Consider the following 18337-nt stretch of genomic DNA (forward strand, 5'->3'; position numbering starts at 1 on the left):
CCCACTGGCTCGGGGAGGAGGAGGTGCTGTGTGGAGTGGAGCTCCGGGGTTGAAGACATAAATTTTCATTCCAGCCCTGTTCTCAGCTGTCTGTGTAGCTGTGGGAAAACTACCTGACCTAACTCGGCCTCAGTTACCCTTCTGTAAAATGGAGACAACACTTTATCCTTCCCACCTCACTGGGCGAGAGAGACCCCTTAATGAGATGAAAAAGATGAAGAACTTTGGAAAAGAACAGACTCCTCAACTGAGGTGGCCAAGTGTCATTATTATGAAGATGTTTGTAATTATTATCATCCTGCCTCTTCCCCACTTCCTTTTGCTGCCCTGCTGGGCCTGGGGAACCCTCGGCTCACATTTAGCTTCTCAAACATTTATAAAAAATGAATCCCACCCCCTGCTGTTGCTAGAACGGCACCGAATGCCTTCTATTAAAAATTAAAAACCACTTGTCGAGTCCCTGGGAACATTCAGATTACACAGGAAACAAGCCCCTTCTCAAACTACCCCCACACTGCCTCCTATCAACTCCCTCTTTGATCATCACTTACAATGCCGGCTTGCTAGGTTAGCCTCGACCCAGCATCAGCCGCCCAGCCAGGGCAGCCTAATGTAGACGAATGACACACAGGAGATGAAGGAAAGCGGCTTCATGGAAGGGAGGGGTCGCAGGATAGAGGGGGAGGAAGCAGGCCCAGTGACAAGTGACAGAGAAGGGGGCACAGAGAGATGGGGCAAGAAAATGGGTCAGAGACAGAGGGATAAGGGACAGAGGGACAGAGATACAGAGATACCCAGACACAGAGGGAAAAATTAAGACAGAGACAAAGAGATGAGGGTCAGAGAGTCAGAGATACCTAGAGACAGAGAAAAAGTGGGACAGAGAGACAGTGTGGCAGAAGCAGGTAGAAATACAGAGATAAAGTCAGAGAGCAGAGTTCTATAGAAACAGAGACAGACAGAGATACATATGAAGCAAGAGGAGAGCGGGAGAGGGCGGAAGAAAGACAAGGAGAAGAAAGACAATTTTGACCTGACGGGATCCGAGCCCTCCTATGTCACAGACACAGCTCTCCAGAGGCTCCAGGGAACTCTGGATCACCCTACCCTTACCCTGTTTCTCCTCATGGATCCCAGCCATGGACTCGCCCATGCAGACACTTGAGTGTGTGTGGATATCTGATCTGTCCCCCCGAGAGAGGGGACTCTCCTACCATCCCAAACTGAGACCCGTATGCTCTTCTGTCCTCTCCAAGTTTAAAAGAGACCTTCTAGGGGCCAGCCCCATGGCCAAGTGGTTAAGTTCACATGCTCTGCTTCAGTGGCCTGGGGTTCCCCAGTTTGGATCCTGAGTGTGGACCTACACACCACTCGCCAGGCCATGCTGTGGTGGCACCCCACACAGAAGAACTAGAAAGACTTTCAACTAGGATATACAACTATATACTGGGGCTTTGGGGAGGAAAAAAAAAGAGGGAGGTTGGCAACAGATGTTAGCTTAGGGACAATCTTCCTCACCAAAAAAAACAGAGAGAGAGAGAGAGACCTTCTGTTACTGGTCTAGTCTCCTTGTTTGAGACAGCAGCATTCTAAGTGTCTGCAATAACATCCCTCCGTCAGTTGCAGAAAACAAATGTTTTTTGCTTATAACTCAGTTTTGTTCAGTCACCCAACATCTACAGAGCACTCACTATGTGCTGGATCCTTGAGGGCAGGATGGTGGCTTTGTCACCTTGTACCCACTCTCATGCGGGCACAGGGCCTGGCATAGAGAGGGTGCTCATGTTTGTTGAATGATTTGTTCACGGAAAAGATGAAGAAAGACATGGCCATTCCTCCCCGTCCAGATTATCTGGGCCATGGGGCTGACTCCTGAGGGCCGGGGCCTCTGCTGCTCTCTGCCACCTCTCTGCACCAGACACCTCCCGTCCCGTCCCCCCCATCCTGGGTGGTAAGAGCCAGTGCCGTTGCTAGGCAAGGAGATATTGCACATATAGATCTTCCTGGACTTTAATTAAAAACATCTTTAGAAGTTGTCTCTGCAGAGGCCAGCGATTGATTCCCGGCTCGGGCCTGAGGGCTGCTGAGCCACACTCTCTCCAGCTGCAGACGGGACAATTGGAGGCTCCCAGCCTGCTGCTGCCCTCCCCACATGAGGCCCTTGGGGAACACCCTGCCTCCCGCCTTCCTCCTTTCCTCTCCGCCACCGTCCCCCAAGCACTGGATTTAGCAGTGAGATGATGCGCTCTCCCAATTTTATATCCCTTCCCCTCTTGAGCCTCAGTTTCCTCAGCTGTAATGAGGGTGTCAACACCTAACCCAAGGGAGTTCCTGGGAGGAGGAAATGAGGTTAGGGATGTGAGAGTGCTTTGCAAGCTGTCAAGTCCTGTGCACGCTAAAGAAATGGTTGTAATGGTGTCCCATGCGTGCCGAGGCAAGCAGCTTGGGTTCGGGTTCCGGGTTCTGGGTCTGGTTCCGGCTGCAGCTCTTACTCTGCAACCTCAGGAAAGTTACTTTATCTCTCTCTGCATTTATTTCCTCATTGGTAAAATGAGGCCAGTAATACCTGCCCTGCTTATTCCCCGGGATTGTGAGAATAAAGGGAAATAGGTCTGTGAAAGCAGTGTTGGCTGACAGCCCTTATTTAGTGAATGTCCGATGAAGTGCCTCCTGTACTACAAAGCAGCCTTTCCCATCTATTACAGGTGCTGCTCACAGAGGAACTGGAATACACGGGAAACCGGCTGTGGCAGGGCCCCGGTGCCCCAATCCTATGGTCCAGCAATGGCAATCCTACAGCGTATGAGCCACCACGTTCTCCTTCCTTCGCTAGCAGCAGACATCGCTAATCAATTCTGCTATTCTTTCCTGTTGAGCCTGAATGAGACCTCAGACTCTTTCTCAACACAGCCCTATTGTCACTACCAATTGATCAGAGTTGGCACCAGAGATGAAACTGATCTGCCACCACTCTGAGGTCAGGGGCAGTGTCCTGCTCATCTCTGCATCTCCACATGCCCAGCAAAGTGCCACGTATATAATAGGCACGAATATGTGTTTCTTGAATTGAAAGCAACTCCTTCTTTTTATATTCCCTTGGGGCTATATATAAAGTAGGTGCTAATAAATGTTTGCTAAGTCGGGTGGCTCATCTTTGCAACCCCTACAGAGTCAAGTACACCGGAGGCCTTGTACATAATGGGCGCTAATAAACATTTGTGGGTTTAATTCAGTTACTTATCTTTACACCCCCTGCAGTGTCCAGAATAAAGTAGTAGCTAATAGATGTGTGTGGGGTTGAACTCCTCACTTCTGTATCCTCAACAGGGCCAAGTACATTGTCTTACACATAGTTGGCATTAATAAGTAGGTGGAGCTGAACTGGGCATGGGAGTCATGTGAAATCCTCTTCTTGCCCACTGGTCAGCTTGTGACACCCCAGGGAAGAGGTCTGCCTCTCCCCCCCCCCCAAATCTCAAGAAATTATCTAGTCCAATTCTTTTCTATCAAAACGTACTCCCATGTTGATTTCATCTAGCATCAAGCTTTAAACTCCCCGTCTCTGCTGGTGACCTCCAAAGGTGTATCTCTAGTCCTGATCTTGCTCCTGACCTCCAGACTCAGAGATCCAGCTGTCCCCTTGACAGCTCCACTTCTAGGAGACATCTCAATCTTAACATGTCTGAGAGTGAGTTCTTCATTCTGGGCTGCGAACTCGCTCTTCCTGGCGCATTCCCCATCTCAGCAAGAGCAGCTCCGTCCATCCAGTTGCTCAGGCCAAACTTCAGCATCACGCTTGTCTTGTCTCTCTTACTCCCCACATCCAATCCCTCATAAACCCTGTGGGCTCAACCTTCAATGGACATCCAGAATCCCGTATCTTCCCGCCGCCTACACTCATCCAAGGCCCCGTCACCTCTTGCCTGCGCGATCGCAGCTGCCTCCTCACTGATCTCTCTACTTCCATCCTTGCCTCCTACAGTCTATTTTCAACATGGCAGCCAAGAAGTCATCCTCTAAAAATGTAAGTTGGATATTGTCACTCCTCTACTCCATATCTCACTCAGAGTATAACCGAAAACCTTTCAACAGCTACAAAGTCCTATGTGATCTGGCTTCTGGTACCTCTTGTGACCTACTTGGACACTTTCCCCCTCCTTTACTCCTCTCTTCACCCACATTGACTTTCTTGCTACGGCTCAAACATGACAAGCACGCTATGCCTCAGGACCTTTGCACCTGCTGTTCCCTCTGCCTGAAACATTCTTCCTCTAGCTTAGTGGTTCTCCAAGTGTGGTCCCTGAACCAGCAGCATCAGTATCACCTTGGAATTTGTTAAAAATACAAACATTTCTGAATCAGAAACCCTGGGGGTAGGGGGTGGCAATCTGTGTGTCAACAAGCCTTCCAGGTAACGTGGATGCACAAGAAAATATGAAAACCACTGTTTCACATAGCTCCTTGGCTCCTTCAGATCTTTGTTCAAATGGCCTCCTATAAAAAGAAAGACCTTCCTTGACCCCTCTATCTAATAGCACTCCCCCAACATAACTCCCAATTCCCTTATTCTTCACAGCACCGACAGCACAGGGCATAGAGTCTATTGGTTTGTTTATTTCTCTCCCGTCTCTCTCCCTGCTCCATATGCAGGCTTCCTATAAATCCCCAGTGCCTGGAACAGTGCCTGGCACAGAGCAGGCAACTCAAATATCTGGGGCTGAACGAACCCCTGAATGCTCAGAAGGGAACTTGAGGCTCAGAGAGGGGCAGGGAATTGCCGAAGGTCGGGGGGAGCAGGCCCTGCTTCGCTCCGTCGGGCTCAGTGTGGCTGGCACGCCCCTCCTCACAAGCGTGGCTCATCAGAGGCCCCCGGCACACTTCTCTTCGCTTTTAAGCTGCGAGTGGTTTAATTTGTGAGCGCTGCTGCCTTTCATGTCCCAAGCTGCGTCCTCGCTCCCTCAGATCTCCAAAGCCGCCCAGACCCCAGTGCCGCGTGTCGGCCCCGCCCCCCTCAGCCCGGATCAGGAGGCTCGGTAATTGTGACTGATTTTCAAAGTGGCCTGGAGTCACCGCAAGCACCCGGTGTCGGATTTGCTTCCCCTTCAAAAAGTTGCTCAAACGAAATAAACTAATTTAATTTCTGCTTCCTCCCTCCCCCTCCTGGGCTCCCCGGCTTGTCCAAGTCGAGTCCCCCCGCCTGCCTTTCTCCTGAGTGGAATGTCAGCGTCAGGGCTGGGAGAGGCAGCTGAGGCTGGCCCGGGGCTCCTCAGGCCAGTGCCCGGGAAGCTGGGGGCTGGTTCTGCCTCTTACTCTCTGGGTGACCTTGAACAAGTCCTTGCCCTCCTCTTGGTCTCAGTTTCCCTATGTGTGACACCAGGACCCTTGCCCCTCCAACAGCCTGGGAGCCAAGCCCAGCGACTTGCTCGGTCACTGACTTGCTGTGACTGTGGGTACATCTTCTCTCTCTGAGCCTCGGTGCCCCATCTGTTCAATGGCGATGCTACCAGCAGTCTTGCCACCTCTCAGGGCTGCAGTGAGAGTGAAGCGGTGATGGACAAGCCACCTGGTGGATAGGGGGCCGCCCCTCCCTCTGGAGCCCCCAGCCCCAGCCCCATCCATTTTCCAGGCTGCAGCAGAGGCAATGCTCTAAAATGCAAGTCTGCCCATGCCACCTCCTTGCTTAAGCCTTTCCCGGGCTATGTCCTTCAGATGTGACTCCCGTTACCTCCTCCAGCCTCATCTCTCGCCCCCTTTCTGGTCTTTTCCATGTGGAAATGTGCAGGTCACTTTTGGGTGAAGAGACACAGGGCCATGTCTTCTTAGGCTAGAGTCTGGGTCCCAGAGTGGGGGCTGCTGGACCTGGGAAGTCAGGGCCTTGAGCCACCTCTGACTTGCTGCGTGACCTTCGACACATCACTGCTCCTCTGAGCCTCAGTTTCCCCACTTGCAAAATTGATTTCTAAGCACTTGCTGAGCCCTGAAAATCCGTGGGTCTTTGCCACTGGCAACTTCCAAATGTATCTCTCCAGCCCGGACCTTTCCTTTGAGCCTGTATATTGAACTACGTTTTTCAAGATCTCCACTTGGCTTTCTAATAAGTACTTCCAGCTTAGCACGTCTGAAACCAAGCACCTGATTTCCCTCCGTCCCCCGAATCTGCTCCTCCACGGCTTCTCCCATCTCAGTCAGTGGGAATTCCGTCTATTTAATTGCCCAGGTCAAAATCTCGGTAGTCATCCTGGAATTTTCTTTCTCTCACACCCCACACCCAAACCATTAGCAAATGCTTTCAGCTCTACTTTCAAAATATATCTAAAAGTCGACCTCTTTTCAATACCCTTGCTGGTACCGCCTTGTCCTAAGCCACCATCATTTCCTGCCTGGGTAATTGCAATATCCTCTTCAGTGGACACTCTGCTTCTGCCCTCACCCCTCCCCCACATCTAATCTTCACGGAACAGCCACAGGACCCTGTTAAAGCCAAGTCAGATCATGTCACTCTTCTGGACAAGTCCCTCCACTGACTTCCCAGCTCGCTCAGCATAAAGGCGAAGCCCTGACTATGGGCTACATGGCTGCGTGATCTGCTCGCCTCTCCACTTCTCCTCGGGGCCTTTGCACAGACTGTTCCCTCTGCCTGGAATGCTCTTCCCCCAGGGCCCATGCCCTTGGGATCTCTGCTTCAATGTCACCTCCTCAAGAAGCCTTCCCAGACCAATGATCTGTTCATTTACTTGCTTCCTGCCTGTCCTCTCCAGCCAGAACGTGCCCTCCATAAGAGCAGGGAAGCTTGCCCGTCTTCATTGCTGTGTCCCCAGTGCCTAGCACATGTCCTCATACGTACTCGTTAAATGAAACACTCAAATAGACACAGAGCATGTCACGTGCACGCACAGGCCTTAAGGTGTCATCCAGCTGGCCATGCACGTGCATACCAGTACACCTGTGGACCTGTGTGTGTATGTGTATGCCAGCCTGCACTCACATTCACAACCTCACCCTTCCCGCTCCCCCGCCATCCCTTTGCGCTCACTATTTGCTCCGGTCCACTTCCTCCTCTGCCATTCCTGGCAGCCTGTTCATTACCTGCCAATCTGCCAGATTTAGCTCAATCAGAGGAAGCTGGGGCTGACTGCCCTCTGCCAAGAACCCAAATACCTCGGCTTCTGACATGCAGCCGCAGCACTGCAAGACCTACAGAGAAGCAGCGCCGAGACCTCAGCCACAGTGTGTTAGCAACAGAATGTGGTATTTAGGACCTGGAGCCACTGCTCCCTGGCCAGGTGGCTTGCAGGTGACCTAGGTTAACATGGTGGGGAAGGCGATGGCAGCTACAGGCTATGCCCCTCACCCCACAACTCCAGCCTCTACCAGGAGCCCCAGGCGGAGTGGGGCCCTGATGGTCAGACAATGGTTTGTGGGCCCCACAGTGGGAGAGGGAAGATCCGTCCAACCTTTAGCTTCAGGGCCCCGCTGCCGCATGAACGCGAGTTTCTGAGAATGGGAGGCCTGAGGTCTCCCTGCAGAGGTGTTTCAGTGGGTGTGCTCCTTTTTCTACGTGTACAACTGTGTATGCCCAGTGCCCCTGGGTGTTTGCAGCCATGCCAGGTGTACGCAGCCGAATCTGTGTCTGGGGGCTCAGCCATCTCTGGGAACCTGTGTCCCCAGGGAGCTGGGTTCCCTGTGGGCAGGAATGATGCTGTCTGGATGCTGTCGTGACATCTGGCTGTGCCTGTGCCTGCCTGTGGCTACCCTTGTGGGGAGCCTGGTCCCCAGTGGTAACGTCTGGTTGTGGCTTTTGCCTGCGTCTCCGCAGGCGGCTGTGTCTGTGCCTGAGCTCCAGCTGTGTGAGGAGCTGTTTCCTGGGTGGGGTTTTTTGTGGCTGCGTCACAGCTGTGACGCTGTGTCCGGTTGTGCATTTGGGCTTGTTTCAGCTGCGTCCCACTCTGGTTGTTTCCGGTTGTAGGTGTGCCCGTGTTCAGTGGTGCCTGAGGCTATGTAGGGCTTGTGGCCAAGGGCTGTGCTGTGTCTGTGTGTGTGACTGTCCCCATGTTGCCTTGTGTGGAGCCGGGCCTGAGTGTGGCTGTGTACAGGTGGACTCCTGAGCTTGTCCGGGGGGCTGGGCCTGTGTGTGTGACGGCATGTGGGTCCATGACCATGTCCAAGTGTGTCGCTGTGTCCACATGTAGGCCACGTCCACGTGGGGACTGTGTCCACGTGTATATCTGAGGTCACTTGTGTGCCTTTGTCCAGGTCTGTGGCTGCAACTGTGTTCAGGACTGTGCCTGAGGCAGTTTCTGTCTCTCCTGCCCTCCCCAGAGTGTCAGCCACTCCCCCCAGCAGGCTCCTACTCAGAACCTGGCAGCTCCCTTTCCCCCTCACCCTGGCTCGCCGCCACCCCCCAGAGCCCGCAGCCCACCTGTGGGTGAGAGCTCGGCCACACTGCCAATGTAGGGGCCATGCAGGAAGCGGGGCTCGCTGTCGTTGATGTCTTGCACCTTGATGATGAACTCCGACTCGGGCTCCAGGAGACGGTTGGTGGCGCGGTCCCGAGCCTGGGCCCGCAGTGTGTAGAAGGTTTTCTGCTCCCGGTCCAGGCGCTCCATGGCGTGGATGTCACCCGTCAGCTCATCAATCAGGAAGATGGTCCCAGCCCCCTCGCCTGAGATGGTGTACTTGATGGCCCCGTCACCCTCGTCTGAGTCCGAGTGGATCTGGGGGGAAGCGGGAGGAAGGCAGGATGGAGACTGGGTGGAAGACACTCTCAGCCTCCGCCCTCAAGTCCCATGGGGGGCCTGTTCCTTAGCCCATCTCTCCTTCGACATACCCATCCTTCAGTGAAAACACTGAGGCCGGGGAAGTCATGCTGCACCCCAGTCCCAGGCCTCACCTTCCCCCCTGCAGCCAGAGCTATCAGTCTCAGAGGCAGACCTGAACACATCTCCCCTGCTTGCAACTCTTCCATGGCTCCCCATTATCCTTACAAAGATGTCCAGAGCCACCCCCACACCTCCCTGCTCCTGCTCTCAGCACCCTCTCCTTATTTCTCTGCCTATAGAAGTCTACTCATCTGCAAGGCTCAGTTCAAATGCCACCTCTTCCCACAAGCTTTTCTGGACACCCGCCCCCATTCCCTCCGAGATCTCTGCAGTACGTCAAACCATTATGATGTTCAGCTAGTCGGATCGCTGTAGCCAGTGCTTCTCAAACCTTAATGTGCATGCAAATCACCTGAGGATCTCATTAAAATGCAGATTCTGACTCAGTAGGTCTGGGGTGGGGCTCTCAGAGTTTCCATTTCTAACAAGCTTCCAAACGGCTGTCCATGACCTCACTCTGAGTTATAGGTCCAGTCTCCCCAGGCCCCAAGCCCCCAGAGGCGGGTATCTTACTCATCTCAGTATCTGCAGAGCCAGCCTCAGAGCCTGGCACACGGTGGGGACAGGGCGTGAAGGGAGGGAGGAGGAAGAGAATGCAAACCAAAGGAGCACCTCCTGTGTGCCTGGCCCTGCGCTAAGCAATTTACATACTGATTTAGTTCAAGGTTCTTAAAAAAAAAAATCTCTTCTAGAGTAGGTTTTGGTATCCTCATTTTGCAGATTTTTTTTTCTTCATTTTCCTACTGAGGATTAGAGAAGTGGGATGATTTGCTCAAGGTGAGATCATTAGAAGAACTGGGCTGGTCCATAGCCATGGCTTCCTCGCCGCATCCTCAAGCCTCCTGGAAGGAGCTCGTGGGGAGGAAGACGCTGCACAGCCCGGCTGTGGCTCCAGCATCCTCTCCCTGTGTGTCCTTACACACGTCACTGCACCTCTGGGGACCTCCGTCGCCTCCTCTGTAACATGTGGATCATAACGGTACCTACCTCCTAGAGGTGTTGGGGGACTGAGTTGAAAGGCCACATGAGGCGCTTAGAACCTGCTTGGCACCATGTGACACAACATTTAGCAGCCAGCATGGCAGGGGCGCTGCCCACGGAGTGTACTGCAGCGGGGCCCCTGCTGGGCCAGGCAGGAACCCTTTGGTTGCTGGATCACAGAGAGGCCTGAGGGGCCGGGGGTTGGGGAGAAGAAGAGAGGGACTATTTCCTGCAGGTAGAGAGCTTTCCCACTATTTTAACGACGAGTACAACTCTACTGACATGTGTTACCTGAGAATCAGCCCTGCCTGAGACACGATGTGTCCGATAAATGGTCACTATCGTTATTATTCTATTATTCCTAAATGCTGGCTATATATAACTGTGATTTAATCCAGACACCGTTAGGCTTCAGATCCATCCCAGGCTGTTTTCACTGCGCTGCGATCTCCTGGGCAAGGAACCAACAAGAAGACTGTTCTCTCAAACAGGAACACCCGAGTCCTCAGCCTCCGATGCCCAAATCTCCGAGGCAGCTCTCAGCAGAGGAAAATGTGTCTGACGACGCGGGTGACCTTGGGCGTGTCCCTGCTCCTCTCTAAGCTTCCGCAGAGACGGGGTGTGAATGAGAGAATCCCTGAGGCCCTTTCGGGCCAGGATGCCGTGTCCCCCAGCCCACTGGGCAGGATAACAGATACCAATGAAGTCGCCACGAAGGGGGACGAAAACCCACCCCCTGCCACGCGGGAGGAGCCCGGGTATAAATTCTGCTGGCGGAACTTTGTGTCTGAAAGGTGGATTATAGAAGTGCCATTTGGAAGATTGAATGGCCCATAAACATTTTCATATTTCATTAGCCGATTAATGGGCATCTCTCTCTTTTTGGCGAGTCTGCTGATTCTCAGCAGAAATTGCGGGGAGTAAATGGAAGCGGCTGGTGGAACCTTTCTGGGTCCCCGTCCTGTTATAGATTGCCCCAATTAATGCCCGTCCTGGGCTCCACCGAGAAGCCTTCTTCCTGTCCAGTTACTGTTAATAGATTTCTCATAAGTGGCTGGATTGTAAAAACCTCATAACTCAGTTTAATGCCCCCAATAAAATTATCTCAGGATGTCGGCCCTGAATCATTGGCAGTGCTGGGCATGAGGAGTCCTGTCTCTCCTCTTGCTCTTTATGCTTTTCTCCACCTTGGCCCAGGGGAGATGGGGACAGGAGAGGGTGGCTATGTTCCCTGTTAGGGAGCCTCCAGCCGCTTCCCAATCAGACCCGTTGTCTGCTTGTTTAATCGGCAAACATTTCTGAGCAATGTGGCAGAACAGATACCATTTGGGAGGATGTTTAACAGCTATAATCTTATTAGTTTTATCACTGGCATATGAAAGATTATCATGCTTTCTATTTCTCAGATGAGACAACTGAGGCACAGAGAGGGCAAGTCATTTGCTTTGTCACACAGCGAAGCGTGGGAAGCCAAGTTCCTGATCCCATCACTCATTAATGTTGTGACCACAGGCTTGTTAATTTTACCTCTTGGAGTCCGTTTCCCACCTGTGAAGTCAGTTTAAGCCCTACCTGGCGCAGGCGTGGTGAGGACGAAATGAGAGCACGTTTGTAATGACCCAACACTCTGTAAATGGCTGTTTCCTTCCCTTTCTGTCTCCTGGGTCTCCATCATGCCCCTGTAGCCCTCGTATTTTAACTCAGACCCTGGACAGGAGTCACTTACTAGTGAAGAGTGGGGAGGAGGGAGTGGAACCCAGCGCTGAGGTCATCGATGTTCTTCCGTGAAGAATGACACACAGCTCACTCGGGGGCCCAGTAGCTACTCTCTGGGGACTGCAGGGTCACACAAGGCTGGTGGGCTGTGCAGGAGCTGAGACCTTCAGATTTGGGCTGGACTGGGGCTGCCTGCCCTGCCTGCCTGGGTCCTGGCTCGGAGGGGAGAGGCGCCGTCTGGGGCTTTTCCCCAGGAGGACATTTCTCAAGACTCTCAGCCATGAGTGGAGGCTGGAGGATGATGCTCTCATTTATTGAGTGCCTACTATGTGTCAGACATGCAGGCCTCTGCAGAAGTCTAATTTAACTTTGTGGCGTATATAAATATGTCCCCATTTTCCAGGTGAAAAGACTGAGATGGGCCCAGGTCTGCTCGACTCCAATGCCCAGGCTGGTCCCTCTGCAGCCTCTGGAACCTGCTGAGTCAGCTTCTGGCTAAGGAAGAGGGAGAAAGGAGGAGGGGTGGGCTGCAGGGCAGTCACTGGGCTGCCGGGCTGGGGGAGAGGCCTGGACACCAGTCTTCTGCCCTGAACTTACAGGCCACAGCCATTGGTGGCCTCTATTCTTCAATCTGAGCCTTTATTTCATTATTCAGAAAAGGACTTCAAATCACAAATTAGGAGAGATGGCGGGGTTTAGATTCAGGAACAGCCGGGCGCCAGCTTCAGCTCTGTCACTGACCTGTTGCATAGCCCTGGGTAGGAGGCTGCCCTTCTCTGAGCCTCAGTTTTCTCATCTGTAAATCAGACTGATAGTGCTTCGCTACAGTTCCAAAGATTCGGGAGATAATATGTGGACGCTCCTGGCACACAGTAGGTACTCAGTGCAGCTCAGTCCCCTCTCCTTTTCCGGCCCTGGTCTCCAGTGGGATTGCAGGCCACCCAGCACATCCCGCATCTCCTGATACAAGAACCACAGGCTCTAATCCTGACGCACTGGAGACCAGGGGCCATCCTCCTGTCCTTCCTTGTCTTTTACGCGTAGCTGTTTCCTCCATCAGGCAGCCCTCTCAGACGCCCTCCCATTTGGTTGAAGAGTCCCTACCCTGCTCTGCACCCCTGCCCCAAGCACACCCTCTCTGCTCCACCCTCCCCTGTGACACCGCGGTATCAAACATTGTCCCCGCAGCCGTCACGGGCCTCAGGGGCACGGACTAACTTTGATTCCTCTCTGTCTGGACTCCCCATGCCTGGCACACTCTAGGTGCCCTGATAGCGCCTGCAGAGAAAGTACAGGAGGAGTGACAGAGTTGAATGTGAATGTGTGAATGTGTGTGTGTGTGTGTGTGCACACGAGAGTGTGAGGTTTTGAGCTCCTTGCGGGTCAAGCATATGGCTTCGGTTCCATCTCCCCAGCACCCAGCACAGAGCACAGCACCAAACATACTGAATAAACAAATGATGAAATACACACCTGTCATTGGGATTCCCCAACTGTCTTCTGGGGTCTGTTCAATCTCAGGTCCACATGAATGAGACTAGGAGGAGAGGCCCTGGGCACACTTCTAGACCCTCAGTGCTGTCTCATAATGATCTTGTGAATCAGAGATTATTCTCTCCCCATTGTACAGTTTGGCAAACTGAGGCTCAGACAGGGCCCATATCCCGCCTAAAGTCACACAGCTAATAGGAAACAGACCTGAAGCCTGTCTAAACCCACATCCTGGGTTCTTCCCACTGCATCAAATGTGGACAGCCCCGGAGGAGATTCCTCCTCCTTATGCCCCAGCCCTGGATCACAAACAACGTGAAAAACATAAGAGTGATGGCTTCTCATCCCAGGGGGCTGAAAAATGGGATTTATGAGGCTATTAATTACTTCCTCCTAATTAAATCAAAATTAAATGCGAACAGAGGTACGTTTTCCTTATTAAAGACAATTAAACGGACAGTGCGGCTACGCAAATAAAACGAGCCCAGGATTTAAACGGAAAGCAAATCAAATAAAGAGGCTCCCCCAGCATGAGGGGTCGGTTCAGGCCTGCGCTACTTGTAAACTGGAGTTCATCAATTTTCTTTAAATATTAGCAACTTAATTAAATCTGCTCTCCTCCCCAATTTAATCCTGCCGTATATCTAAAATAGATCTCGGCGCCCACAGGAGTTGGTCATAAGTGCTGACCCCATAATTCTATCTTTTTTTTTTAAAAATTAAAAATCCTACAAAATCCACATCCAGCTGACAGAAGCCTCGGGGGAAATTACAGTTCGGAAAAGGGATTAGTCAACGTAGCCAGATTGTATGGAAATACTGGGAGGTTGCTTTGAGGGTGGGTGTCATGAGAAGGCGAGGGGAAGAGGTGAGCCGGGGCTGCAGGGGAAGCAGGCCTGGGAGGGAGCTGTTGGTGCGGGGCCTCGCGACAATCACGGGGCCCGGCGGTTCCTGCGGGTGCCGACAGGAACCTGGTGCTGAGTGATGCAGGCGGTTGCAAAATAGGTTACCGTTGGGCGCCCGGGGTTCACTCGGCGGATGGTGCTGTTGCTAAGCTACCTTTGGAATTCGACAAGGACGGATGCTCTGAGCAGCTCCCTGGGGCGGGGGGACCGGGAAGCAGTGAATTAACTGAAACCGTGGAGAAGTCCTTTCTCCCTGAAGAGCGAGAGAGCGTGGTCTGAGTGTGTGCATGTGTAAGCATGCGTGTGCACACACAACCACTTGTACAAACGTGGGACTCGGCTGCAAAGGGAATAAGTGGTTTTTAAAAGCCCAAGCTCATATTCCTGGAGTAAGGGGTGGGCTAGCAACCGTCTCCCCCGACTTTGTGGTGAGAAACTAGGACATCACGTGGCGAAGAATGCTTTCAGGATTCGGGGCAAGGGGTTTGTAGCGACCGTGTATACAGTATGTTCAAGGTGGTGGAGCTGTCAGGTGGGACCCAGGATAATAAAAGCTGATACTTACCAAGCACATCCAGGAGCCAGGCGCTCCTCTGGGCTCTTGACATGCGCTAACTCACTGAATCCTCACCACAACCCTTTGAGGAGGTGCTAGTAACAGCCTCACTCAACAGAAAAGGAAACTGAGGCACAGAGAGGTTAAATAATGTGCTCAAGGTCAGAGATAACGAGTAGCCGAGCTGGGATACGAGCCTTGGCAGTCTGGCTCCAGTTGGCCCCCCTGAACCACACACTGGGCCACCTTTCGTAAGAAACTGCTTTGGGCAAATGCTTGCAAAATGATGGAAACTCCTCTTTCTTTGCTGCTTGGAGTGCCTTGCTGGGAGCGGCCTTGACAGTAAGAGAGGAGGGGCTCTGGGTGAAGAGAATGGAGAGGGAGGTCAAGAGAGTCAGGACAGCAGTGGGGATGATGTGAGAGGTGGCCGTGAGAAGAAGAAAGACCCCTGGCCCGGCACAATGCTTGGCTCACAGCAGATGCTTAACACAGGACAGTTAAATCGCACTGGGCCCAAAGCTCGGGTCAGGAGATCTGCTCTCCTGGGTTGGTTCTGTCACCGTTTTGCTGTGTGGTCTTGGGATGACGTTCTCTGCCTCTGGCCTTGGTTTCCCTGTCTGATAATGAAGAGACTTCCTAGGGCCCTCCCATTGCCGACAGACTATGGTTCACGGAGATGCGGTGGGCTTTGCTCGGCTCGCGCTGCTGAGATGATAACGGCTAAGCGCATGTAGATGAAAGTGGTGAACCAGCGGCTGGTTTCTCTCATCTTCTCAGGATGTGGGTGGCTGGGGAGGCCTTCTCAGAGCCCCAGCTGCTGGGCACACCACAGGGCTGAGGGGCCTGAGACCGCCACAGCTGACACTTAGGCAGACGTGCCAGAGTCCTTCCCTGTCTCTCTGGGGTTTTCCTGGACCGAAGTCCTTCTCCCAGGCCTGGAGGGCTCAGAGAGGTTTGGAGAATCAGGCTGGGATTGGCCTCCAACACACACAGGTTCAAATCCCGGCCAAGCCACTTGCCACTCTACGCCTCTGCCCTCTCTGAACCTGTTTCCTTGCCTGGAAAGGCAACAATGATTTCTATGGGAGTTTATATGGGAATAATGAGAAAATAACAATAAACAAACAACTAGGCTGCAGGCTGAACACTTTCTGGGCTCAGTTTTCTTTTTCACTCCTTTCAACAAGCCTAGAAAGTAGGCTCTCAGCCCCACTTTCACAGATGAAGAGACTGAGGCCCAGAGAAGTGAAGTAACTTGTTTAAGGTAACGTCATTCATGGATTGGCAGAACCGGGTCTCAAACTCAGGTGTGTCTGGCTTCAAAGCCTGCATTCTTAGCCACATCACCATAGCCTAGTCAGCACTAGATCCTTCTTCCCCATCCCCTCACCCCATTCTACCAACCCCACCATCTCACTGCCCTGGCTGGGAGTCAGGAGTTCTAGGCTCTGCCACTAGTTTGCTGGGTGACCTTGAGCAAGGACATGAACCTCTCTGAGCTCTATCTGTCAAAGCCTTTTCTCAGTTGCAGGGATTAACTTCAGCCACATGTGCGGAGGGGAAAGTAGCCAAGGACCAGGGACGACTCTGTCTGGACCAGAGAAAATCTGGGTTTTCTGCAAGGGAAACCCAAAAGTTTGCATCAACACTTTCCTTCCCTCCCAGGTGGAGGGTCCTGATCCCTGAGCCTCTGAGCTGAACCACTTGCTCAGCCTCCCAATTCTCAGACTCATTCCAGCACATAGGGAGCTCCAGAGCTGGTCTCCCCCCATGTCTGCCCACCAAAGCTTCCTGGAAAGCTGCCTGGCCTGAGCAGAAGCCAGAGACTGTCCCTGGCACCGCCCTGCTTGTCACGCCTCACGAACCCCCGCCACCTCAACACCTCAACTGCCACCAAGTCTCTGAATAAGCCAGGCTCCCCCAGGCCTCCAAGTCTTTGCATGGGCTATGCTCTCTTCCCCATCAGCCTGGTGAACTCCTATTTGTACATCAAAACCCAGCTCAGGTGCATTCTCCTCCATGAGGCAACTTACTGAATGCGTACGCAGTGCCAGGTGCTGACCCATGAAGCTTTTTATGCACCAGGGTGTCTCTGCCACTCTGGGGAGCCCCCAAATGGCAGAGGCTGGATCTTATTTGCCTCTGCCTCTCCAGTATCACACCCACGAGGGGCTCAGGGATCAAAGGGATGAATGAAAGTCCTTCTCAGCTCCTTCTACTCCTAGAGCCACATTATCCAGCATTTACTCAGACAGTTTGAGAAAGTGTCTTTCATGCATTTGCTCACTTAATGAGCAGTTTGTGAGCAATGTTTGTGCTAGGCACTGGGGATTTAATGGGGAGCAAAACAAACACAGTCTAATAGGAAAGACATACATTAATTGCAAAGCCAAACAAACACATGCATAATTAAGTGATATGAAGGGAAGATACTGGGACCTCAGAGGGCACATAACAGGGGGATCTGTCCTAGCCTGGCGTGGTCAGGGATGGCTTCTCTGAGGAAGCAGCATTTGAGCAGATACCCGAGTGTGACTACAAAGTCATCAGTAGAAGCAGCAGGACGGAGCAGTTCAGGGGGAGGCAAGCACCTGGGCACAGGGCCCGTGGCAGGAGAGCGAGGGGCACTGCAGAGACCATCAGAAAGGCATCCAAGGGGTGGTGTGGCCGAAAGTCAGAGAGAAGGTGGCAGGAGATGAGGCTGGAGAGGTCAGATCTTAGCAGGCAATGGGGTGGAATCTGGGCTTGACCCCAAGTGCCGGGCAGCCACAGAAGAATTCTAAGCAGAGTGGGGAGAGCATGTGTGTGACACGATAGGATTTGCAAACTCGTTTCTACATTCCAGATGCACCTAGCTACCAGATGGATTGGGTTTACCTGTTAGCACTGGCTGCTCTGAGATGCAGAAGGAGGAGGACTGGAGAAGGGTGTGGGGATGCCCGAGTGCAGTGCACCATCCTAATCCTGTTGTCTGGCCCTGGCCAGGGGCCGCTGGGAGGAGGCACCGGGGATTTAGGGCTGAGGGAGAAGTGGGGTCCCTTGCGTCTACCAGTGGGTGTCTCCGGGGTCCCGGGCGTGACACAGCGGTGTGGGGTCCCACTTTACCTTGCCCACGTACAGGGGCTCGGTGCCCGTGTACTCCTCCACCACGAAGAACTGGTTCCACACCCAGCCGCGCTTCACGCGGCCCATGCCCGGCGCGCCGTCCTGCCGAGCCCCGGACGCCGGCGGCGCGGGGGTGCCCGCCGCCCACAGGCGGCCCAGCGGAGGCGGCGGCGGTGGCAGCAGCAGCAGCAGCAGCAGCAGCAGCGCGGGCGACAGCGCGGCCCCCGCCCGGAGCCCCCGCCCGTCGGGCCTCGGCCTCATGCTTGGCCTGCGCGGTGCCGGGGCCCAGGAGCATGGACGGGAGGCACCAGGGCGTCGCGGCTCGGTGGCACGATGGAGCGGCGCCGCGTCACATGATGGTCTCAGCGCGGCCGCCGGGGCGCCGCCCCCGACGGGGCACCCGGACAGGCCCGAGGCCCTGCACGCCGGCCCGCCGAGGGGGCGCCCGGCTGGAGCGGGAGGGGGCGCGGCCGCTCCCGGGGCATGGACGGCCCCCGGGGTCCCCGCCCGCGCCCCCCTTGCGCCGCCGCGACCCGATCACCAGGCAGCACCTCCGCAGCTCCCAAGTCTGGTGTGCGCCATGGTCCCTGCGCAGAGGGGTGCTGGTGGGGGCCTGGCTGATCCGTGGATGACCAGGGGCCGTCCTCACCAGGAGCCTGCGAGAGAAACAAGAAAACATCAGAGGAGGCTCTGTATGGGGGAAG

The 18337-nt window shown here is 53.7% G+C and overlaps 1 protein-coding gene across 1 annotated transcript in view; it reads right to left on the bottom strand.

Moving 5' to 3' along the window:
- CDH22 (cadherin 22) overlaps positions 1 to 17894 on the bottom strand; it is a 68373-nt gene extending 50479 nt beyond the window's left edge. The window contains exons 1-2 of the mRNA XM_046679963.1: positions 17634 to 17894; positions 8420 to 8714 (exon numbers count right to left, since the gene is read on the bottom strand). Coding sequence (XP_046535919.1) covers positions 8420 to 8714; positions 17634 to 17894 — 556 coding nt within the window. The remainder of the gene's footprint in view (positions 1 to 8419; positions 8715 to 17633) is intronic.
- Positions 17895 to 18337: the final 443 nt, after the last annotated feature.

The sequence above is a fragment of the Equus quagga genome, chromosome 12 (genome assembly GCF_021613505.1).
Source record: "Equus quagga isolate Etosha38 chromosome 12, UCLA_HA_Equagga_1.0, whole genome shotgun sequence".
Classification (NCBI taxonomy): domain Eukaryota; kingdom Metazoa; phylum Chordata; class Mammalia; order Perissodactyla; family Equidae; genus Equus; species Equus quagga.